This window comes from Dromaius novaehollandiae, chromosome W (genome assembly GCF_036370855.1).
Source record: "Dromaius novaehollandiae isolate bDroNov1 chromosome W, bDroNov1.hap1, whole genome shotgun sequence".
Classification (NCBI taxonomy): Eukaryota; Metazoa; Chordata; class Aves; order Casuariiformes; family Dromaiidae; genus Dromaius; species Dromaius novaehollandiae.
The window spans coordinates 2,898,311-2,923,081 of record NC_088130.1 but is presented as its reverse complement, the minus strand read 5'-3'; the positions used below and the strand labels follow the sequence as shown (position 1 = coordinate 2,923,081).

At 44.0% G+C, this 24,771-nt stretch overlaps 1 protein-coding gene across 1 annotated transcript in view; it reads left to right on the top strand.

Annotated features, from left to right (window-relative positions):
• The window catches only part of LOC135324453 (sodium/potassium/calcium exchanger 2-like), a 142,326-nt gene that overhangs the window by 18,537 nt on the left and 99,018 nt on the right, over positions 1-24,771 (top strand). Inside the window, exons 4-5 of the mRNA XM_064500868.1 lie at positions 9,852-9,947; positions 12,533-12,621. Coding sequence (XP_064356938.1) covers positions 9,852-9,947; positions 12,533-12,621 — 185 coding nt within the window. The remainder of the gene's footprint in view (positions 1-9,851; positions 9,948-12,532; positions 12,622-24,771) is intronic.

The window sequence follows — 24,771 nt, the reverse complement described above, 5'->3', positions numbered from 1 at the left end:
ATGCAAAATGAAGAGGTGTTGCAATTTTAGCCCTTGCATTCTTCACACCATTAATTCTACACTGAGAAATCTCTCTCATACAAAATGAAACCCTTTCTTTGTTTTAAACTGCACACAAAAACAGTGCATGACTTATGTTCTGATTAAATTGTACCATTGCCACAAAAAAAAGTGCTCTGATTAATGCTGCATTATACACTGCCAAAGTTGTTCTTGTCAGGATGGAGTCACCAACGGACTCTGCCCCATCTATTCCCATGGATATTAGAAAGGTTCATAAGAAACATATTGGGGCTACACATTTGGCTTCTTGTAGTTGAATCTCCTGAGAAGCTGTATATAATTTATAGCAAGTGAGCAGGCTTTTCTTAATGCTATTTCCTTTCCAACTCAGGTCTCATCTTTACCCACCTGCTAGTCAGACCTTTCGCTCTGCTGGAAGCCTAATAGGCTTCCTATCCCAGCTTGTAAATTAGATTTTTTTTTCATGGCAATTCCTTGTTCTCCTTTTTTTCCTTTAAAGAAAAGTTCTTGGGCCACATATGCATCTGGTATGTCTCAGATTACACTGAGTGCTAAAGCGTAAAAAATTCAAAACTGGAGCATTTTGGCATGCCCATTAGATGACCTTAATGACAGAGTGAAGACCAAGAAGATGCTGGGTTGTTTTATTCTGGACTTCAATTTAGGACTTAACCAAGGTCCAGGATTAAGATCAGCTCTCAGATATTATGTATTTTTCCACTGCTCAAGTTTCCTTCAGATGTTTCTGAAGACATAGCTGGTTCAGTGGTACACTTTTTTCCCCACTGCTTTTTCCCCATAGCAAGGGAGAGAGCTTGCATTATATAATGTGATCTATTATGATAGCCACAGAAAAAAGGTTTTAAAATCCAGAATCTTATTTGGGAGATGCAAGAACACAGCACTTTTGAAAATTAGGTCTTATAATTAAGTGTATCAAATAACTCAGTAGTATTCCTGATTATGTCAATAAAATGCTAACTATCAATATGGCTTAATAAAGAATTGCTCAGATGGATAAATTTTAATTAAATAGCTCCAAGAAAGTTTTCTTCAGTGTTTTCTAGCTCACAAGTATCTTTCTGGTGTTTTTCTCCAAACATTTATGTTTGTCTTGGCATGAATATTCTTCAAAAATTAGAATCTAAAGGTCTCTCAGCCTTTAAAAGGAATGCAAGGCACTAGCCTCCTTATGCTTGATTTAAAACTGACATGTTGAATTAAAATTTTAAAAAGCAGGAGGCCATTCACAAAGACAAAAAAATGTCTATGGTTCTATATACCTACATTTGTTGTAATCATTCTAATTTAATGCACCATTTTAATGTAGAAATGGCCAAGGCAGAAACAAAAAAATGGCCATATGTATGTGTAGATGTCTAGAGTGATATTGATTTCAAAAGGGCTAGTATTTCAAACCCCCACTGACCTTGCAAAAAATATAAACTGAGTCATCAGAGTATATGATTCTGCATTTGTGAACTTGTCCTTCCTTTCCCCCTTCCCCACAAGTTTGTTTTTACCCTGGCTTGTCCCTGTTTTGTGAAAGCTAGCTGTGACCGCAAGGCGGGAAACAGAGGGTCGGATACCGGCAGAGAGAGACACTCAAGGCACGTGAGGGGTTAAACGGGGTAGATTTAATGAAGGCCTTAGACTCCAAGCTGCGCGGGGAGCCCCGGGAACCGCACCGAGGGGTCGCCGATGGGAGGCTGCAGGACACACAGGTCGGGCGCCCAGGCGGGACTCACCTCATTGTATCCCAAGGGCCCCTTAAATCTGCTAGAGCTATTTCCTTATCTCAGCTGTGCTAAGCGTGAGTAGCTGCTGGCCAGGAAGCAGCTGGACACTGCTGACAAAGCGGAATATGCATGCCTGGCCCTGACGGGCATTCAGTCAGTGGGTAGAGAGCACACTCTGGGGCTGCTACCACATCCTCTGCCAGTCACTGACTCCTCACCAGATCTCCCGCAGGTGCTCTCACTACACTAGCTTGTAAACTCTTTGAGGGCAGACGGTTTACAAAGTGTTTAGCAGGCCTCTGGCTTTTCCAGATAAATAACATGAGATCAGTGGGAGCCATTGGATGCTTGACCCTTTTGGAATTCAGACAGGTGTGCAACTATGGCTTTAAGAGTCTAATAATGGGAAGGCTTCTGCTTTTGAAAATCTTGGTCTCCGCTTAAAGCGTCTAAGAAGATGAGAGAGCAGGCGCTGACAAATGTACAGGATATTCATTAGTTGGAAGTTAGACATAATGACCTTGATACAGGGCATTTCCTGGGGATTAAGATTAATGATCGCCTCCACATCAGGCTATCACCTACTCCCAGACAGTCATTAATCCCCAGGAAATCCTGTGCCAAATTTGCTGGCAACCCTTTATTCACGCAATAGTCAGATGGACTATTCACATCATATTTGCTCATATAAATAAGGATTACATCATTATCTCTCAAATACATTGGTCCTAGTCCTATTTTAGAACTGGACATTTCTGGGTTATGTAAGCATAGGACTTAATCAATTAAGATTCCTTGATATTTTTTAGTAGTAGAGTGGTGTTATTTTTCAGTGGGAGCAGGGGAAGGAAAAGCATAGAAAGTCTCTTCTGTAGAAGTTTCTCCCATATTATTCTTCCATTTATAGAAAGCTTACACTCTCCCCACAAGCTATAGATTATACAACCACAAAGAGGTCTAAGAGAAGGAGCACAGCTAACAGACACAGCAGTTTGCACAGAAAGGGACCAGAAACTCTGCTCAGAACAGGATACACATCCTCAGTCATGGTGGTGATGTGCCACAAGGCATGGTCCCCAGCAGCCGTTGGAACAACTGACCCTGTAACATCAGAGGCTTCGACCCAGATGGAGCTCCAGAAGAAGGATGCAGCCCTGCAGGTCTCGAGCTGCAGGGAGTGCCTGGGGGGCTCTCACTGAAGCTGGGGCAGCAGGAGATGGTCTTCTAGCCTGCAGGAAATGTGTGGTCCTTGAGGATCTGTGTCATCGAGTTAAGGCACTGCAGGAGGAGGTCAGCAGACTGCACAGCATTAGAGATGATGAGAAAGAGATCAACTGGATCTTCTCTGAGACCCTGCAGCTTCGAGAGCCCAAACCCCCAACCACACTGAAGGAGGGGCAGGCAGAGTCTGTGCCTGTCAGGGTGGGAAGTGGAGACTCCCAGGATGGTGAAGGCTGGAAGCTTGTGACTTCTGGCACCAAGAGGAAGGCTCCTGCTCCACCTCAAGATTTGCAATTACAGAAAAGAGTCAGTGCCCTTGTAGCTGACAAGGGGCTGGGAGCTCTGTCCAACGAAGCACCCAAGATGGCTAAACCTGAGCCACGCAGGAGCACCAGGAAGAAGTGGCAAGTGATAGTAGTGGACGACTCCCTGCTGCGGGGGATGGAGGCCCCAATCTGCTGACCTGACCTATTGTCTAGGGAGGTTTGCTAATTGCTGAGGGCTCAGATTCAGGATGTTGTGGAAAGACTGCCAAGGCTTGTCCAGCCCTAGGACTATTACCCTCTGCCGTTCTTCCACATGGGCACCAAAGATACTGCCAGGGGTGACCTGGAAAGTATCAAGCTTGACTACATGGCTCTGGGGGTGATGGTCAAGGTCATAGGGTCCCAGGTGGTGTTCTCCTTGAGCCCACCAGTGAGGGGGAAGGGCCTGAGGAGGAGCATGTGGATCCTGTGTGTCAACAACTGCTTGTACAGCTGGCATTGGCAACAGGGTTTTGGTTTCTATGACCGTGGGACCCTCTCTGAGGATCGAGGTTTGCATGGAAGAGAGAGGATCCACCTAACTAAGTGGGGCAAAAGCATCTTTGCCAAAAGGCTGGCCAACATGGTAAGGAGAGCTTTAAACTAGGAATGATGCAGGAGGGAGAGGATAACCAACAATTAAGCGAGGAAGTGGTGGACCAGGTTGGCAAGCAAACTGTGTGGGGTGGTGTCAACAGGAGGGACCTTCTAATCAACAAAACAGGGGTGAAAGGGGCACACCCCTGGTGTATCCACATAAATAAGTACATACCAGACAGAATTATGGGGAAAGCTCTCATACCCTTTCTGGGAAATCAGCATGGCTGGGTGCCTCTCTGAAATGCCTATACACTAACGCACACAGCATGGACTCTTCAGGGACCTGCTTGGAAGAATCCCATGGGAGACAATCCTGGAGAAAAGAGAGGTCTAGGAGAGCTGGTTGATGTTCAAGGATTACCTCCTCCAAGCTCAAGAATGGTCCATCCCAAGGAGCAGGAAATCAAGCAAAGATGGCAGAGATCCTGCATGGATGAATAAGGAGCTCCTGATAAGACTCAAACATAAAAAGGAAGCATACAAGAGGTGTAAGCAGGGACAGGTAACCCAGGTGAAATGTAGAGACACTGTCTGAGCATGCAGGGTTAGGGTTAGGAAAGCCAAAGCCCACCTGGAGATGAATCAGGTGACAGACATGAAGGGCAACAAGAAAGGCTTCTACAGGTACATCATCAGCAAAAAGACGACTAGGGAAAATGGGGGCCCACTGTTAAATGGGAATGGGGAGCTGGTCACAAAGGACAGTGAGAAAGCTGAGGTACTGAATGCCTTCTTTGCCTCAGTCTTTCCTGGTAAGACTGGCCCTCGGGAATCCCAGGGCCCAGAGACCAGAGGGGAAGTCTGGAGAAAGGAAGACTAACCCTCAGTGGAGGAGGATCAGGTTAGGGAACACTTAAACAAACTGGACATACACAAGTACATGGGACCTGATGGGATGCACCCACAAGTGCTGAGGGAGCTGGCAGACGTCATTGCAAGGCCAGTCTCAATCATCTTTGAAAGGACATGGAGAACAGGAGAGGTGCCTGAGGACTGGAAGAGAGCAAATGTCATTCCTCTCTTCAAGAAGGGCAAGAAGGAGGATCCAGGGAACCACAGGCCAGTCAGCCTCACCTCAATCCCTGGGAAGGTGATGGAGCAGCTCATCCTGGATACCATTTCCAGGCACATGAAGGACAAGAAGGTGACTGGGAGTAGTCAGCATGGCTTCACCAAGGGGAAATCATGCTTCACCAACCTGATAGCCTTGTATGATGGGATGACTGCCTTGGTGGATGAGGGGAGAGCAGTGGATGTTGTTTACCTTGACTTCAGTAAGGCTCTTGACACTGTCTCCCATAACATCCTCATAGGCAAGCTGATGAAGTACAGGCTAGAGAAGTGGACACTGAGGTGGACTGAAACTTGGCTGAACTGCCGGGCTCAGAGGGTTGTGATCGGCAGCATGAAGTTCAGCTGGAGGCCAGTCACTAGTGGTGTCCCCCAGGGGTTGATACTGGGGCCAATACTGTTTAACACCTCATGAAGTTCAACAAAGGGAAATACCAAGTCCTGCACCTAGGGAGAAATAACCCCAGGCACCAATACAAGCTGGGGGCCAACAAGCTGGAGAGCAGCTCTGCAGAAAAGGACCTGAGGGTCCTGGTGGACACCAAGTTGACCATGAGCCAGCAATGTGCCCTCATGGCAAAGGCGGCCAACGGTATCCTGGGCCACATTAGGAGGAGCGTTGCCAGCAGGTCGAGGGAGGTGATCCTTCTCCTCTACTCAGCCCTGGTGAGGCCACACCTGGAGTGCTGTGTCCGGTTCTGGGCCCCCCAGTACAAGAGAGACATGGACGTACTGGGGCGAGTCTAGTGGCGAAGGACCACAAAGATGATGAAGGGACTGGAGCACCTGTCATATGAGGAGAGGCTGAGAGAGCTGGGCCTGTTTAGCCTGGAGAAGAGAAGGCTCAGGGGGGAATCTCGTCAAGGTGTACAAGTATCTGAAGGGAGGGTGTAAAGAGGACGGGGCCAGACTCTTTTCAGTGGTGCCCAGTGACAGGATGAGAGGCAACAGGCACAAACTGGAACACAGGAAGTTCTGTCTGAACATGAGGAAAAACTCCTTTACTGTGAGGGTGACAGAGCACTGGACCAGGTTGCCCAGAGAGGTTGTGGAGTCTCCATCCTTGGAGATATTCAAAGGCTGTCTGGACACAATCCTGGGCAATGTGCTTTAGGTGACCCTGCTTGAGCAGGGGGTTGGACTAGATGATCTGCAGAGGTCCCTTCCATCCTCAACCATTCTGTGATTCTGTGATTCTGTGAGTTGTCAAGTTATGTGATTAAAGACTAGTTGCAGTAAACACAAAGGCTCGGTGAGGTGCAGAGGAATATTGACAGGTTACTGGAGTTCTTCTCCCTGTCAAGCAGTGCAAATGGAGCACCTTGACCTGGCTATTCCCAGCCCATGGTCCAGGTGTGAAACCTTCCAAGATGAGTCCAGGAAAGAAACTTCCTTTCTGGAATGCCTTGCAAACTAAGGGGGGGGGGGAGGGGGTACAGAGGTACAGGACTCTTTATGGGATGCAGGGGAAGAGCATTTGGGGATCGTGTAATGCTTATTATGGGATTTTTAGGGGAAGGGCTGAAGGTGGGGAAAGGGAGGGGTCAGGGTAGATTGGGGAGTAGCTTGGAGGGGAGGGGAAAGGGGATAAAAGGGGCGGGTTGCACATAAGCCGGGCCAAACATGAAAAGCCTTATGCACTGCCTTTTGTCTTTTCTATAGCTTCATTTTATTGAAAGGGGCTGCAGCAACATGGCTACGTCGGCAAAGTGACCTCCACTGGGGTCTTAGTGGATATAAAATTAACAGCTATCATAGGCACCAAAGCCTTTCAGTCACCAGGGAAATAGGCAAACAAAGGGGGTTACTGCAGACTGTAATGTCTGGATGTACCAATCCCATTAGCATAAGGATATCTGGAAGGTAGGATGTCTTGTTTGTGAGGGTGTCATAAAAGACAGACAAGAAACAAGGACAGTAACAAATTAAGCACCCAGATGCACAAACCCTAAGGAGCAGGAGATAGCAGAGACAATACCGGAAACCAGAACTCTCAGGCCACTGATGGCTGGGCCATTGCAGGAACCACTCAAGCATAACCTTGGAGAGCTTCAACCAGAACTTTGTAACTGATAAGAAGGGAGGAACAAGACTATCCTGGGTCTCATGGGAAGGAGCAAACTTCTTATGGGCCATTTAGGGTAAGGGCCAAAGGCAGGGAAAGGGAGTGATCAGGGTGGATCAGGGAGGAACAAGCGTGGGAAAACAGAGAGGAAAGGGGCTAAAAGGGGCCATTCGCATGTAAGCAGGGCTGGTCAGTGTGCTTGTCTGGCTGAGCCCTGTGCCTGATCACCGCAGCCTGTCCTGTCATCTCATGAAATCCTATTCCTGACTGTCTCCTGTGTGGGTGCGCTGTCTAGCCTGAGGGGGTATGTGTGAATACTAGCGAGCTTCAAGCTGGACTAGCCTTGGGAGCCGCTTTTAAGCTGAGGCTGCACCACTGGCCCCGCCTGTGCTACATCGCAGCTGTGCAGCAGCCGTGTCTGCGCCCGGTCTCCTACCTCCCCGAGTCTGGCCCGGACCCGCCGGCTCGGCTTCCTGGCTCTGGCCCGGGCCTGCCTCGTCACTACGGACTTGCCGGGTGAGCAGTGGGCTGTGTCTGGCCCTGACCCCTGTCTCTGGCCCTGGCCCTGACCCGGACTTGTGGCTCTGCACCCCGCCTCCTTGTTGGTGAGGTCACTGCTGGCGCCTGCCTGATTATCACGCTCTGCTCCCGGCTCCCTCGCCCCTGGGGAGCAGCCAGCCCTTGCTGCCTGCCCCTGACACGAGCCTCTGGGGCTTGTGTGTCCGGGTGCCAGCAACTGGGGAGATCAAGGGTCTGGGTCAGGTACTGGAGAGACGCGTGCGTGTGTGTGTCCATCCCACTAGCGAGCCTCAAGCCTGATCAGCCAGAGGGGAGGAACAGGATGGGCCGAACGTGCTGGGCACGTCTATGTGCGTGCTGGGTGAGTTTATGGGGGTGCTGGTAAAGGCACTGCTCTGGCTGTGTTGGTCTGCATGGATGCTGTGTGTGCATTGTGAGTGCGTGCATTGTGAGTGCGTGCATGCCTATGGGGAATACGCGGGCAGCCTTGTGGCTGCCTGGACTCAGGGACACACAACGGCAGCAGCCACATCCGTTGGGCTGGGGCGGAGGAACCCCCGGGATCTTAGAGTCCACCGGATTCGGCTCTAGTGGCCGGGAAGGGGGAATCCCCTGTGGCTTGGAGCCCGCCAGAACTGCCTACACCCCTCAAACACGAGTCAGATAACAGTAGCAGGTATAACCAAATATCCAGAACACAGTTGTGCTCTAGGTCTTAGCAGGTAAGTTATCTTGCTTTTGTTAGCTTCTGTTTGGTCTGAAACTGACTTTAAATTAATTACTGTTTAATCAGGCCCAACCTTGGAATAAAATACATCCCAGTAGATGGGGACAAATGTTCACACTAGACCTAGGGCTTTCTGCTAAATGCGAATGATCTAGAAAAGATTTAGAAATAGTCTGATGCGGTCTGGTTTGCTGGTGTGTCTGTGCATCCCTATGCTTCCCCTTTGCCAAACAAGTTTTGATTTGGTTTGTTTTCTATCTCAGGGAGGAAAAGGGGAGGGGGAGGAAAGAAGGAGGCATAGCTCCACTCTCCTTACGCATCTCACCATCTTCATTCACATTAGCATTAGGGCTTTTCTACAATGGTACTTCAACTTTGTGCGTGAGGGTCATTGGTCCCTCCTCTCCATATAAGCTGCTTTGCTCATTTCCTTCCACCCTTTGTTCACCCATGTAGAGCAAATCACACCAGAGCAGAGAAGAGAGGATTTGTTTCTTGACCCATGATTTATTCTTGCACAGCCTTTATTTTAATTTGGAAGCAGTAATACTCTGTTATTCAACTCAGTGTGTTCATTCATGACTTCTCTGTACTTCCCACTCCTAACTGATTACTTGATTTCATTGAAATACCTTTTGGTGTTTCACCAACTGTTCACCAGCACCGGCTGATCAGGTATATTTACAAAGAGAAAGAAAGACTAAAGGAACAATAGCATTAATATCGCATTAATACAGATATGAGGATAAAAATATAAAAGGGGGCATAAAACTTCATTGTACATCACAAACTATTATAAACTATCTAGAGAGTCCTTGTGTAAAAGGAGCAACCAATGCAGAGGAAGGACTAAATTCATTTCACTTACTGTTTGCCATCCTTGAAGCTGTCTAGTTTAAATGTGTCATTTGGACTCAGTAGCCATTAAAGAGTAAAAGGACCTGAAACCTCTTTCTTAGGATGGAATGAATTGCCCTGGAGGAGTCTAGATGATTAGCTGAGAGTAGGCATCTAACTCCTGAATGGTTAACCTCAGGGGAAACAAAAACCAGCTGGCAGGCTGGGAAGAAATTTTTCCTCCAAGACATTTGTATGGAAATCACTTGTTATGAAGTTTTCTGGATCTCCTTCTGAAGTGCCTGTGTACTCATGGAGTCACTGCTGAGAGCAAAGTGCCAGACTAGGTGGACCACAATCCCTTCAGACCTGAAACTGTCTGTGCTTGTTTTATACCATCTTTGTTCATTTTCTGTTTCTGCTGAGATTTTACACCAACACTTTTATAGGGGGGAACTTGACTGACTGCCTAAGCAAAAAAATAATGGGTTTTGTTCTTCTCAATTTCTTGATCATTTTCTTGTTGAGTTCTAAGAATAACAAAAATCTTTTACATTCTTATTTCCATAAAAAAAGGAAAATATGCATATATGAAAATGTCAGCTAGTGTTTAATAGTGTGTGAACTGCTTGGGGAGGGATGGAAATTGATTATTAGTTCTGATTTATGGAGCCTAAGCTATGGCAAAAAAACTTAGCATCTCAAAATGGCTGCACTTGAAGAATGACAATGCTATCTTTTAGGAAAGTTCAAGGAGAGGGCCTCAATTCTTCATAAGATTGCCAAAAAGAAGTGCCAGGTGGAAGACAGTGAAAGACAGAATGGACCTGCTAATCATGGTGAGTATAGCAGTGATGATTTATCGCTTGTTCCTAAAAGCCTTATTCAATGTGCTTTATTTTGCTTGACAATCTGTAGAGCTAAATTTCTCCTACTTCACTTATACCAAGCTAGTCAAAATTATTCTGACTTCCTATAGAACCCATGGACACGGTTGGGAGTTAGATGCAAGAAGAGAAAGACTGATAAGACATCTAGAGTCACTCTGCAAGGCTGACAAGACAAATGGAATGCTGATTTTGGACATGTGTTGAAGTGAGAGAAATAGAGAGCAAACTTACTCTCAGTTTGTGTTTAAAAACTCACTGTATTTACTGAGCTTTGATAGGTTAACGCAAGGACAGATATTTGACTATGCTGTGGTATTTCTCTATAATTAACCTGTACAACCCATAGGTATGAACAGACCACCTACCTGCGGGCAATGGCAGGAGAAGGCTAAACACTCTAGTTCCTCCCTGGCCACATTATTGGACCTCCTGCATAAGCACAGAACAGCAGTACATTTGCAGTACAAGGCAGCATTGTTAATCAGCATCTGGTATGCTCAGCAGTTCTGCACATGCACAGCATCCTCACAGGCCAAACAAATAGCTCTGGAAGCCACACCTGATTTATATAGCATTGCCAGGGTCATTTAATGATGGCGTTTTGTTCTGTGCACATATGTACTGAAACCTGCCATGCATGCAGTTCGCACTGTTTCATCTACTCTAAAGAAGTAGTCTTCAACCCTTTTCAATTCACGGACCCCTAAGAGTTTTCTAGTGAGGAAATGAAACCCTTCTGAAATTTCACACAGGTAGAGTAAAAAACATAAAGTATAAGCTTTTTCTAGTCACCTTTGCAGATCCCGAGATTGAGAACCACTGCCTTAAATAAATGCATATTCTATGTGGCATCACTCTTGTCCAAAAAAACCAAACAAACAAACTTTCATATTATTTAAGATTTTATATGTGGATCTACTATTTGGAGAGTCCATGTGTCCTAGGCCCATGTATGCCCCTCTTGCACAAAATGCATTTGCTCTATTCTGCCTCTCAGTTCAAAACTTCCCATGTTAAAAGAAAATCTGTACTATGGCCCCTCTTTTCTCTACTTCATCACTGCGTGTTCTCTGCATTAGAAAACCAAATACAAATGTATCTGATAAATACGGAATCATTTTATCACTTGACACTTTTCCTGACCTTCTGCTATATTTAGATACAATTTGCTTGCAGGATCAAGAATTTGAATGGAATGCTCTGTTAATACAACATAATGCTGGGTGTGGGCTTAAGGGACAATCTACACACAGTGAAAGAATTACAGAGAGTCTGGCACTTCACTGTGGCTGTGATCTCAATTTTTAATTTAGAAAGAATCTCAGGGTAGCAGTAATGCAACTACGCAGCTGTATTTAATTCTGTGCACAAGATGATACCATAAAACACATTGCATTTGAGTCAGATATTGCTTGTCGCTATTCCCCATAACTTTAGATTGTCCAAGAGAGTTCTGGCCATTTTTATCTAGTAAATACCAGCAGACATGATTACTGTTTAGAGAATTCCGAAATAGTCATGGTAAAAAGAATTCACTGAATAAGTTTAGGGTCAGAACTCAGAGGTTCTATTCTCTCCTTCTAACCCTGGCAGAGGTCTTGCATGAGGAATATAGGATTATCTTATAAAAATATTGGACAACTTGATTTGTCCTTTTTTTTCTTTTCCCATATTTTTGTAGAAATAGAAAGAGCATGAATATTATTTGATAAAATTGAACCATTCCAAAGATAGAAACTTCCAGTCCAGAATCTGCCTTTAGAAACTGAACCCCGTTCTCCATATCTTTAAGAGAGACTTGTTGAAAAAAGCTCTTAATCTAAGGGGAAAACATGTTACATGTTCTGTGAAAATCCCACTTCTCTCTCATGTGCCACTCCAGGGATGTGGAGCAGCCCAAGATGTACCATGGGAGTGCTCAAGTATCTCAGTAAAGTTTTACCATATCTGAGCACTTCTTGTTCACATGCAGAAATCCCCAAAAGGCAAGTTATAAGCATTTCAAGCCTATATAACAATCATAATATTAATGACCTCGGGAGCTATAAGTAACTTTGCTAATTGCAGAAGGTAGTGTAGATAGGGTAGATAAGTTACCATATCGCTTTGACTATATCCCCTTATCTGTAAACTTAGCATCCTATGTTCTTTATTGTCTGAATAGAATTCTTTGTGTCAATTTTTACTTAAAGTGTTAGGCTGAGCTTTGCATAAGTAAAGAGCATTGCATATGTTCCAAAGTCACAGTTAAGAACATAAATTTTTCTGAAATATAAGTGCCATTAGGATAGATCCTTCAATTGCTATTCCATAAAATTCCTTCCTGATCAAAATATTACTCAAAATCCGTACTGGTTAAATGGAAGCCAGAATTTTTGTCTCTCTTTTTTTTAAGGGAGGTGGTGGTTCACCATCAACATTCATTTGATGATCTTAAAAGACTGAATAGATGACAGTAGCTTCACTAATGGATCCGTTGTATAATATTCTGTTCCACTGTTTTTTTCCACTCCTATTTATGGATGATGCCACAGCAAAAAGCGCAAAAGTGGAAGTTGCAGTAACACCACCAAGTGATTCAGGACCAGTGCAGAATGGAATCACCCATAACATGAAAGAAGAGGTTAATTACTTTTTTATTCCTCTTTTTATTTTTATCTTGGTAAATATATTCCTGCTTGTTTCTGCATTTCACTGAAAGTTTCCATCCTAATAGCAAGAAGCCAGTATTATGAACTGCCTACAATATGTTTAATCTTCATTTTCAACTAAACCCAATGTATGAGAGCGTGTTTTACCATAATATAAGGGGCTTTCCCTTGTCCCTCCCCTCAGATGGCAGATCTGAAATGTCTTCTTTAAGGATATATTTTTTTGCTCGTCACATGGGGAGTTATGTACACAGCCCTTGATATAGTTAATGGAAATTGCTTGTCTGATTATCCTCATACTGCAAAGAACTTGTTCTTTTAAGAAGGTCACCTGTCATGTTGCAATTTATGGGATAGTTAAAAGAGTAGTTACAAGAGGAAAGGTGTTTGTCTTTGAACTGCCTTGAGACAGATAAATTAAGTTGGATCTTGCCTTGTTGTTCATGAAGGACCTAAGCTATGTCATTGTAGTCAGGTGAAATTCTTCCCCTGAAATTTGTTGCGAGCCATAGGAAAAATTAAAAATGCTGTGCAAATAAATAAATAGACAAACACTGAAAGTAGTTATATTGACCACTTCCTAAACATGATTATCCCTCACCAGGAGCATAATCTATACTGGGAGCAGGACAGGTTATCTAATTCCATAGAGCTGTCTGCAAGGCTGGGAAAAAACACTGTGATGCATAGTAGGAGTCATCTTTGGGAGAAGTTTACTTTACAAAGCAAGAGGTAGAGAAATGACAAGAGAACTATGGTCCATTGGCATGTTAAGGCACCAGAATGGCCAACTATCTTTAATTCCTCTCTGTTCATAGGTGATTTTGATCTCTGGGGATAGGAATGGAGAATCAATATCATGATTCTAAAAGAGCTGGCTAGTTTTTATTATCCTGAGGAATCAAGTAATGATAATGAATCTCATGTGGAAAGAAGAGCATGGTAGAACATTAAATTACATTTTCTATTGATCTGAATTGTCCAGACTGATGTGCCATCTAAAAGATCCTTGTCAGCCCAACAGAACATTACTCTTAGTTAAACAAGATGGGTAACATCCATTTAATAAAAAATCTGAGCACTCCACTTAAACATTACTTTACAGAGAACGTTTAGCTTCTGAAGGTAAGTAAAGAACTATTTCTAGGTCCATTTGGACCTTTTCCTGAGAGTTTGACTTCACCACTGAGCTGAAATACATTTTAAGACTATTTTTTAACTTTAAGCAAAACTGTTTGTTACAAAAGAAGTAAAAATCCTAAGCAGTGTTTTTAAGATTTCTGTTCACATCAGTTGATATAATCATGACATAACTTTTGTTTTTATTACATTGACATGGAAAATCTCCTGTTTACTTCAGCGGGAAAACATTCAACCAAAGCTCAGGGGAAAGCTAAAGCCTGACTGTTTCCAACATACCTCAGCTCTCTGACTGCTTTTGTGACTGTTCATCACCCCAGGGAAGTGGGAAGGAGAGAAAGCAGAGATGGGTGAACGCAACAGTCTCCAGTTTCCTCCTACTTTGTCTACTGACATTATGAACTCTCAGCAGCACTTGGTGGGATGTTTTACATAATCCTGTAGGGAATAGTTTGATCTGTAGCACTCAGGCTTAAAAGAGAAAGGTAATGTTTTCCAGTATCAGATGTTTCTTATGGGAGAGGTACCAGGCACCTTGGTACTTGCCAACAAGACAAAGGACTGTACTTGGGTATGTCCATACTTATCTTGAAGCAGTTTTTATTTGTGTACAAAACAACCTATCTCAGAACCATGGTGTTCAGTTTGAAGCTAAAAAAAAAATACACTGCACAGTGACTAGAAAGAAGCTTTGGACTCAGCTATATAGCAAATGAATAACTCCTGTGTGCTTCCCTGAATGTAACAATTTTGTGTCAAATGCTGGTGGGCCTGTCTGTATAAAGAAGCATTGTGGACGTTTGCCTCTAATACCTATAATGGTGCTACAATATGGACTTGAAATGTAAAGATATCATTCCAGAAAATAGTTCTTTGTTTTTCCTGCACACTTCACTGCAAAAATCAGTGTAAAAACCCCACCAATATTCTGTTTCTCTTACATTCACTGTGTGAAATGGAGGCTTTAAGCCATCTTTGCACTTTCCATACTTTAATTTTCTCCAGGTCATGGCTTAATAGCTGGAGCACTAGATTTCCCTCTCATGCCTCTTTTTACCTTTAGCCCAATATATTCCCTTCATGAACGCCTGTTGGAAGGATAGGATTTCTATTCATTCTACATTTTTTTTTTTATAATCCCAATGGAATTTCCATTCCATTCTGGTTCCCCTGCCCCCATCTCAAAAAGGGCACAGTAGAACTACAAAAAAAACAAAAAAACCAAAAAAACAAATAACAAAAGGCAGCAAGGGTGATCCAAGGTATGGAATGGCTTCCACACAAGGAACAACTCTTCACTAGGCTGCTTCACTAAGTAAAGAGAAGAAAAGGGGGTATGAAGGACGTCTAGAGCATCATCAGTGGCCTGAAGAAGGAGTTTGTTTAATGTCTCGTCTAATACCAGAACAGAGGGAGTGTCAAATGAAAATAGGAAATGATAGCTTCAAAACAAACAAAACACAGTCAAACTGTGGAACTCTTTGCCTCAGTATGTCATGGATATTAAAAGTTTACTGGGGGGGGGAGGGGAGAGAATCAAAACACAGGGGGCTAGTAAATACAAAAATACCCCCTCAGGTGCAGAGGTCTGTGAACTCCAAAGCCCTGAAGAATGAATGAGTATTCTGGAGAAGTATTACCATATGCTTGTATGATTGCCTTATTATACTCTTCCTTAGGCATCTACTATTGGTTTCTCTTGGAAACAGGACTACAAGGCTGGATGGACCTTTGATCTGGTGTGATGACCATTCTTATTTCTTTATGGCTTCATTTTAGGAAGTCAAGGAAAATCTGGCTAATAAGTACCTTTTATTACTGCAGCTATCAGGCTTTACAAATAAACCAAGGGCAATACCTTTGCACTCTGTTGCAGGGCAGCACACTTCTTGCTGTCACAATAGAGGTGCCTCAGTGGAGTGGATGTGCACAATCACTCCAGGGTCCCTATGACCCTCACCCCTTTCACCTCGTGGGAAGGCAGCAAGGATTTCCCCTTGCCCTTTTCCCCATTTCTTAAGAAACAGAGGCATCTTACACAGGTATCCTCATTCAAAAAGGAAAACAAAACTGAAATCAGGGAAGAAAAGGAGATAGAGAAAGAGAGAAAAGCACATTCAATTTTAGTGTTGTACCACTCAAAATACTCACTGGATTTCAATCCAGCTGAATGGCTAGTGTCCTATGCCCATACCCTCCACCAAGTTGTTATGCAGGCACTCAGCCATGAGCATTCGTTAAAAAGAAAAAACTAATTTATTGGGATCTTGCCATAGGGTAATGCTTGCATGGGGAGTCAAATCTGAACAGGATGGTCGGTCACTGTCCTGTGGTGATGGGAGCCTCTGTTGCAAAGGTCCTTGCAGCAGTGTCTTCATCTGGTTTGGGTGAGACTCCTTGCACCACTCTTCTAATCAGGTCTTATAATCCAGCTGGTCTTGGTCATACATGACCACCCCAGTACATGCCTAATTCATTGGTATTGATATATCTTAACTACATACAAAACATCTCTTAAACATGTTAACTACAAACAAAAGACTGTCCTATGTGACCATTTCTGCAGGAACAGTTTCTATTGATTATTTACAAATGTCTTATCTGTGTACAATTTGATCACTTCTGCAGCAGGAATCACCTAGGGGTGTCTTTGGGACACTCCACCCAGACTGTTAATCAACACATTTAGGCATGCAACTTGGACCAGACACAGCAGGAGCTGCCTCAGGGAATGTCTAGAACTGTCTGAAATCCCCACAAGTAGGGCTCCTGTAACAATCAGTCAATTGTGATGGTTCAATCAGTCACAGTTTCCAGTTAGTCCATTGTCTCTGTCCAGCCAGTCCATTATCACATCTATGCAGATGTGATGCCTGGGGAGTTCCTGGACCACCCAAGGAATTAGCAACTTAAGTGCACTGGGTGTGCATACAGGCACAGCCCTGATACCCAGCTGTCTCTCCAGCTGCTGGCCCTTAGACCTTGCAGCACTCGCACATGGGATAGCGAGTGAAATTACACAGAGAGATAGCTAAGAAGGGATTTAATAAGAAGCTAGGAGAGAGTGCGGCGATCAGGCACAGGACTCGGTCAGGCAAGCGTACTGACCGGCCCCTGCTTACACGTGACCGATCCCTTTTATAACCCCCTCCTTGCCATTCCCCTCTCTGTTCCTCCTCAATCCCCTCCCCCAAATATTCCTTAGAAAGTTTCGCATAGTCCCACAGGCCCCCCTCTTATCTAAAAATCCTCCTGTTCATCTTGTTTCCCCCTCCTTATCTGTCACAAAGTCCAGGTTGGCCATGTCCGCAGTTTCTTAATGGCCCATCAAAAATACTGAAGGATTTGCTCTGTCATTGTCTTCATTTTCCCTTGTCTACCAGATTTTGTGTCTCTGTCTTGTTTATTGCTCCCCCTTTACTTATTGTGCCCTCTGCACTGAAAAATTGAAGTTTTCACTTTATCCATGCATCAGGTACAAACAGCAATAATGGCTGCATTTCCACAGTTTATAATTTACATCAGCTCTGGTCTGGGAGAGATCACCTGTCGCGGATGAGTGATGCACTTCACTCGTAAGAGAGAAGCAGCAATGTTTTATTGAGATAAGATAGTGATTTAACAAAGTTCGATGGCAGATAAAACAGTGATTTAACAAGATTCGATGGCAAGGTACACTCAATTATTTACTGCATGGAGGGCAGGGTCAGACAAAAGTGTCAGGGAGACCCTCCCGTTGAGCCATTAGGTTCAGAGTGGACCCCCTTGCTTTCCAAACTCCTTCAGAGAGGAGTCTGGGTGCAGCTGGATCCAATCTTAGTCCCAGACTTGGTCAATGGTTTATGTCTAAAGGGTTATGTGCACAATCAATCAGAGATGCAACTTAGCAAAGTTTACAAAATTTCAGCATGCTATTAATCACTTACCGAGGATCTGTCGCGGGTAAGAAATCTCTCGACCTCAAGGAGTAACCTTGAGAGGCGTCCCTGCTCAAGGGGAAATTCTGCTGTGCAGCCCGCTGCCGTGCAGGAGAGCTCAACGGGCTCTGGGCTGCCTCCTCTTTATGGGGTAAGATGGTTGACTCGTAGTCGTATTTGCGTACCAGCCGTATTTGGGTGGGCGCATGCTTAATTAGCCCTTGGCTATGTGCTGTTTACGGAGAGGTCAGGTTGGGGGGGGGAGAGCATATCAGGTTGCGGGGGGGAAGGAGCACACCGTCACATCACCCAAGCCCATTCATTTTTTAGTGACAATTGTGGTGGCTTTTGTGATGAATGTATTTGTCCACTGGGAATGGGACTAAGATCAAACTGCTTTCACATTGGTAATTTTACAGACATCGAATGACAGCAACTTTCCTGGGCTGGATTCAAACCAACATCTTAGCAATAAAAGACTCTATAGCACTATTTCCAATTTCCTTAGCTATGCAATCTCCCTTTCAAACACAGTTCCTCACAAAACCTCATCATAGCTTGGTTGGGGGGGGGGTTATTTTTGTAATTTTGTTTATTAATTCTATTTTATAATAGAATTGTAAAAACTCAAGCTGTAAAATGTGTACATGCAAGAGATTTGACAATTTGTATTGCAATTATCTGGAGATTAAGCATGGAAAATATTTTAATAAGCACCTTTTAAATGATATTGAATTAGATGGTGGCCAGTTTGTTCCTAAAACACCATGTCATTGTGGATGGTTTGGTGGCCTAGTAGCATGAGCAGATTCCTTTCTGTTGGGTATCTAATACTCTCACTGAAAACTCATTTATATAAATAGCTCCCTCTTCTCTAATAAAAGTAAATGAAAACAGTTGTAAAACCCATGGTTAGAGTCTGAGGATGAACAATCACACTAAAAACTCAGGAAAACTGAAGGATAGTTGAGAGGAAAAAACAATCAAAATCTAGTCACACATGCAGAACGGAAGCCAGCCTGCCTGCCCGCCCGCCCGCGCCCCCTCCCCCCCAGCTCCTATATCTACATAGGCCCCAATTGCTTAATGAAAAAGGAAGCCAAAAATATGACCTCTCTACTGCCCTCTTGGACATAGTTTGTACTTGTTTCTCATTTCGTTCTTTAATTTCTACCAAGCAGGAACTGCTAGTAGAACTGTCACTCTGTATATTCTTTAAATAACACGAGTGTCACCCCTATGTTCAGATGATTTGTGATGGCTACAATAGGAGAGAAGACAGCTAGTGCATTAATGACAGGCATCTACTCTCCATGTACTGACCAAGTGCAGCATAAAGAGCATTTGAATTGCACATTGTGGTTACAAACATTTATTTCCCTCTGCCACAGCATTCCTAAAGACACAAGTGACAATAATATGGTGAAAGGCATGGCACCTGACTAATCACCACTGTTTGAAACTAGACTTCAACATTTCTCACAGTAAGGAGTTTTCAAATAATTTTGCAGATTAAAAAAAATCATTCCAGCCCTGTCTGTCTTTGTGATAGCTGAGCTGTGCCTAGAGGGAACATATGCAAAGTTTTTCCTACTTGAGTTTAAGCTAGGGTCACTCAAGGAGGTACAGTTGGATGGTGGGAGTCCTAGAAACCTCAGAAATGACAGTAAAATATTATAAACCTATTACAAGGGCATCTACAAGTCCATCTAATTGGGCAGTGCTATCAGCATGTCCAAAAACTACTGGACAAGACATGAATAATTGCTGAGTATAAATAACAGTGAGAAGCTGACAGAAGTTAGACAGCACCATGAGGGATGGCGGGATTTCACAAATGGTTAAGAGGGGGTTGTGTGAGAGATGCCTGAGCTTCACAGCTAACTGAAGGGGAGCATTGGGGACCTTTTGGGGAGCAGAGTCTTGCAAGGCAGGCGGTGCCTAGTTAACCGCATTAGTAATACCACATAAGGCTGAGATGACCTAGGTAACGGTGTCAAAAATGCCAAATTTGGGTATGCATGCAGCAAAACTGGGATCAATGCGGAAGAAGTAATTAGGGGTGGGGTGTTTATTTGGGAGGAGAGTCTGAGAATCCATCAGATTTGTCTCTAGTGGACCAGGAAGGAGGAATCCCCTGGGTCCTGAAGACCACACAATTTGTCTACCCCTTAACAAGGATCACCAGTATTGGGTACGAAGGATTCCAAAGGCATTATTAGGCTCCCAAACTGTGGCATGGTTGTACTATTTGGAAGAAATGAAAGCTGAGGAAATACTAGAAGGATACTTAGCAAGAAAGCAGGTACTGGCTACAGCATCGGGTCTTGTGCAAGAAGTAAAAAATAAGCCTGATTACAATGCTATGCACTTTAAACTTTCAGTGGTGAATAGATTGACACCAGGTATTAGGGCAATTCTTGGAACGTTAGACCTACAGCAAGGGGCTTGGGCTGAGCTGAACAGTAAAATCATTCAAGCAGGACAAATTTACAGAGCACAGATGGATAGGGAAAGATTTAGAGGAAAGAGAAAGAGGGAGGAAGTTCGTGAACCAGTCCGAGCAGTCACATTTGCTAATTAATAATGGCCTCCTGCCTGGTACAAACAGGATAATGGAGGAAAGTCACTACCTCAAGATTGAAGAAAAGGCCAGAGGCTCTTTGGAGAGAACTGCAATGGATTGAGCAAGCAAGAGGCTTTGTCACAGCTCTGGGAGAAGAACCTGAATCTAATTTGGAATGAGCTGAGAAGCAAAGGAGAAGATGTATGCCTGGAATGGGGCACCCACTACTGCCCTTTTAAAGCGATTGCTTGATTTGACTAATGAACAGGAATTGGCAAAGAGAAAAAAGGAACAAAGCCTGGTTTGGACAGATGGATGCTTGATTCTGCACTATAGGACTGCCCAGGGAGTCACCAAACAATGCAGCGTTCATCATATATTGGACATGAAGAAAAGATGATGATTTTAGAACCGGTTCATACTCAGGGCAACTGATAACTACTGAGGAGGCTTACTGTCTTCAACAGGCACAGGGTCCTGAATGGGAGAATGATATTTTAGAGATGACTTTCCTAAGGAAAAATGGTTTAACTCTGGATTTAGCAAATAGCTGTATTTGGCAGCAGCCCAGCTGTATGGGAGAGGAGCAGATGATTCCAGTAATAGTAATAATTCCAATAATAATACCAAGGCACCACTGAAGCTGGAGACAAATGAATTCAAAACTTCCTAAAGGTCTGGGCAAAAGATAAACTGGAACATGGAAAAAATCATGCTCAGGACCTCATAAGAGAGGCAGGGGGTAATAGTCAGGGGGCTGGACAAGGGTAGACAAATTGTGTGGTCTTCAGGACCCAGGGGATTCCTCATAAGATCCACCTCATAAGATCCACCACGACAAAGGCAACATAAGTATCCAAAAGAAGCAGAGAAGGGGCTGCAACTCACAATCAGGAGTATGAAAACATGGGGAAAATTGCCTCAAGACAGTCAAGCTTTGGTTACTGCACTGCCCAAGAAAAACAAAGGAAGTATGGACCAGAACGGACAGCAGCACAGTGACAGCTGAAGGAAGATCATGCCCAGGCTCTCACATATCCCAAACATTCTCACAGCTATATGTTCTGTTCCTACAATCATGGGTTCTCTCCTCACATAGCAATGACTGCCTGAGAAATGAGAACACCACAGATACGATGGATTGATTGTGAAGCACCAGGTGGATGGCAGAAGAAGTGGTCCCATCAATCACAGTTAAAACTTTGGCAAAAGTGCTCCAAAAAATATAATAACCTAATGGTCTTGGTAGGTCTTTTCGATTTGTTTTACTGAGTGATCTACTGAGTGATTTACTGAGTGATCTACTGAAGAAAAGCAGCCAGACCTAGTGATAGTACTTTTGATTCCAGTAATGTCCTTTCAAGCAAGTATTTAAGGTTTCCAAAATTTAACACTATAATGCAGTTTTAATTGGTCATCTTGATTGGTGTAAAAACCAACATTTCCTTTAGAGTAAAAGAAAGAATGGTAGAGATATCCATGAATATAACAACAATATTGAAAATCTAAAAGTTTTTCATGTAAGCTGTAACAATGCTGTCTGTCTTTGTGATAGCTAAGCTGTGCCTGGAGGGAACATACACAAAGTTTTTCCTATTTGAGTTTAAGCTAGGGTCACTCAAAGATGTACAGTTGGAGTTGTGTCCAGTTTGACTAATAAAGGCCATCTAGGAGGTGATGGGGACATTTATAGGGATGATAGAAAAAAGATACCACCTCCTCTTTAAAACAAACAAGCTACCGTTAGATTGTTGCTTAAGAAATCAGGTTACTCCAGGCTTTGTAGCAGTATAGGGAAAACTGAATTTTGCTGCTCACAGAATGAAAGGCTGTGGCATTCCTGCTATGGGAAAGAAAAGGACAGAAGAAAAGAACAGAGGCGAGATGAGAACCTTGGAGATGAGAACCTAAGGCTTGCAGCTATGCAACAGGTTCACTGCCCTCAAAGCTGAGGAGGAGCTGGGCATGGTTTCAAGTGAAGCAACTGGGCCAACAGACCCTGTGCCATGCAGGAGCACCCGGAGGAAGCAGCAAGTGATAGCAGTGGGTGACTCCCTGCTGCAGGGGAGGGAGGCACCCATCTGCCAGCCTGACCTGCTGTCTAGAGAGGTTTGCTGCTTGCCGGGGGCTCGGATCCGGGATGCTGTGGAGAGACTGCCGAGGCTTGTCCAGCCCTGTGACTATTGCTCCCTGCTGCTCTTCCATGCGGGCACCAATGATACTGCCAAGGACAACTAGAAAAGTATCAAACATGACTACGGAGCTCTGGGGGCGGTGGTCAGGGGTATGGGGGCCCAGGTGGTTTTCCCCTCGATCCTGCCAGTGAGGGGGAAGGGTGTGAGGAGGAGTGGACTGATACTGCGAGTCAACAATTGGCTGTGCAGCTGGTGTTGGCAACAGGGTTTTGGTTTCTATGCCCATGGGACCCTGTTTGAAGATTGACATCTGCTTGGGAGAGATGGGATCCACCTCACTAAGCGGGGCAAAAGCATCTTTGCCAACAGGCTGGCCAACCTGGTAGGGAGGGCTTTAAACTAGGAAAGACGGGGGACGGGGAGAGTTATAGGGACCACGCAATCAACAAAACAGGGCTCAAGTGGGGGCACCTCAAGCACTTGCATGCGGGCAAGGAAGTGCCTACAAGCCAACGCTATGGGGAAACCTCTTGCACCCCTTCTGGGAAAGCGGCACGCTTGGGTGCCTCCCTGAGGTGCCTGTACACAAAAGCATGCAGCATGGGGAATAGACAGGAGGATTTTGAGATCTGTGTGCAGTTGCAGGGCTATGAGCTCATTGCAATTATGGAGACGTGGTGGGATAGCTCGCATGACTGGAATGCTGCAATGGATGGCTACAGGCTCTTTAGGCAGGACAGGCCAGGAAGGCGAGGAGGAAAAGAAGGCCAATGGTATCCTGGGCTGCATTTAGGAAGCGCGTTGCCACCTGGAGTGCTGTGTCCAGTTCTGGGCAGAGAGACATGGAGCTACTGGAGCAAGTCCAGCAAAGGGCTACTAAGATGATGAAGGGCCTGGAGCATCTCTCATGTGAGGAGAGGCTGAGAGAGCTGGGACTGTTCAGTCTGGAGAAGATCAGGCTCAGAGGGGACCTTATCAAGGTGTATAAGTACCTGAAGGGAGGGTGTAAAGAGGATGGGGCCAGACTCTTCTCAGTGGTGCCCAGTGACAGGATGAGAGGCAATGGGCACAAAGTGGAACACAGGAAGCTCTGCCTGAACATGCCTAACACGACCTGAATATTATGCAAGTTTTCGGGCCAAACATTGAAGAAAAGAATAGTTAAAAACATGGAGACAAATGGGATAAAATGCAAGAGCGGTTGTGCAAACCATATACAAAGTACAAACTTGATACCTTTGTTTAATATAGTACCTGATTTTCCTATTTTCCGGACAAAGAAAATCTGGTAAAGCTCTTCAGAGTAGACTTTGGTAATGCATGTAATGCAATGACACATGGGAAATTAGGTGATACAGCAGGGGACTGACCTAGGTAACCCTAGAGATTATTCCCAGTCATAGGTAGCAGGTTTTGCAGCGATAGAGAGGTAAATGATAACCAGCTGGTGGGTGTTTTTGGATGTGTTTCTGCTAAAAACCATTATCAAGTTACCGAGGTTTAGAGAATGTATTATGCCTCATCCTGGGTGTTTCTGTCTTTTACTGATTGTATTTTAAACTATTTACAAATTTTAAAACCTTTGTCCTCTGTAGCTCCCACTTAAAATTCTGTTTCTCATCCTTTCCTGGTACTGTCTGAGAGTAACTTTTCCTCCTTTAAGTATAATAAATATTTGAGGGAGAGAGGGGAGCTTATAATGTACTTCAATATGTATAATGCACTTCAATCCAGTTTAATAATGCAGTGATTGATGTAGTATCTACTCTTGCTCTGTAAAACCAACAAACTTTTTTTTTTTTGAGCTGTTACTCACAATGTTAGAAACACTGCTTGGCGGCAAGTACACCTGATTACTTAATCAATCTGATCCCTGTGAGGTCAAGGCTAACCTGTTTCAAAATCCAGACCTTCTGCTTTTGTTTAATATAGCCCACTGAGATTAACATGAGATTAGAGCTCATGTGATTGTGAGAATAGCATCTGCACATGAAATCTTTCAGTGCTCTTTTGCAAACATTACATTACTAAGGTGAAACGGTGCCTTGCAATGTGAGAAGATTCACTGCCTATGTGTTTTATTCACTAGTATACACAAGGCATTTGTGGATTTTTTTTTTTGATCATTGTGATTGATAGTTTTGAACCCATATTTTTTTCTTAAAGCAGACCCAAATTGTTACTCTCTATATGGATATCAGAATGGATATTTTCCCCCTTCATCGCTATATCTTTTAAACTCCGAATAGTAATAAAGCTTAACTAAAGTTGAATTTAAATCAGTGGAAATTGTCCATCCAGCTATACATTTAATCAAGTCTTTAAAATTTGGTCTTATATGGAGATTACCAAGATTTCTTTTTT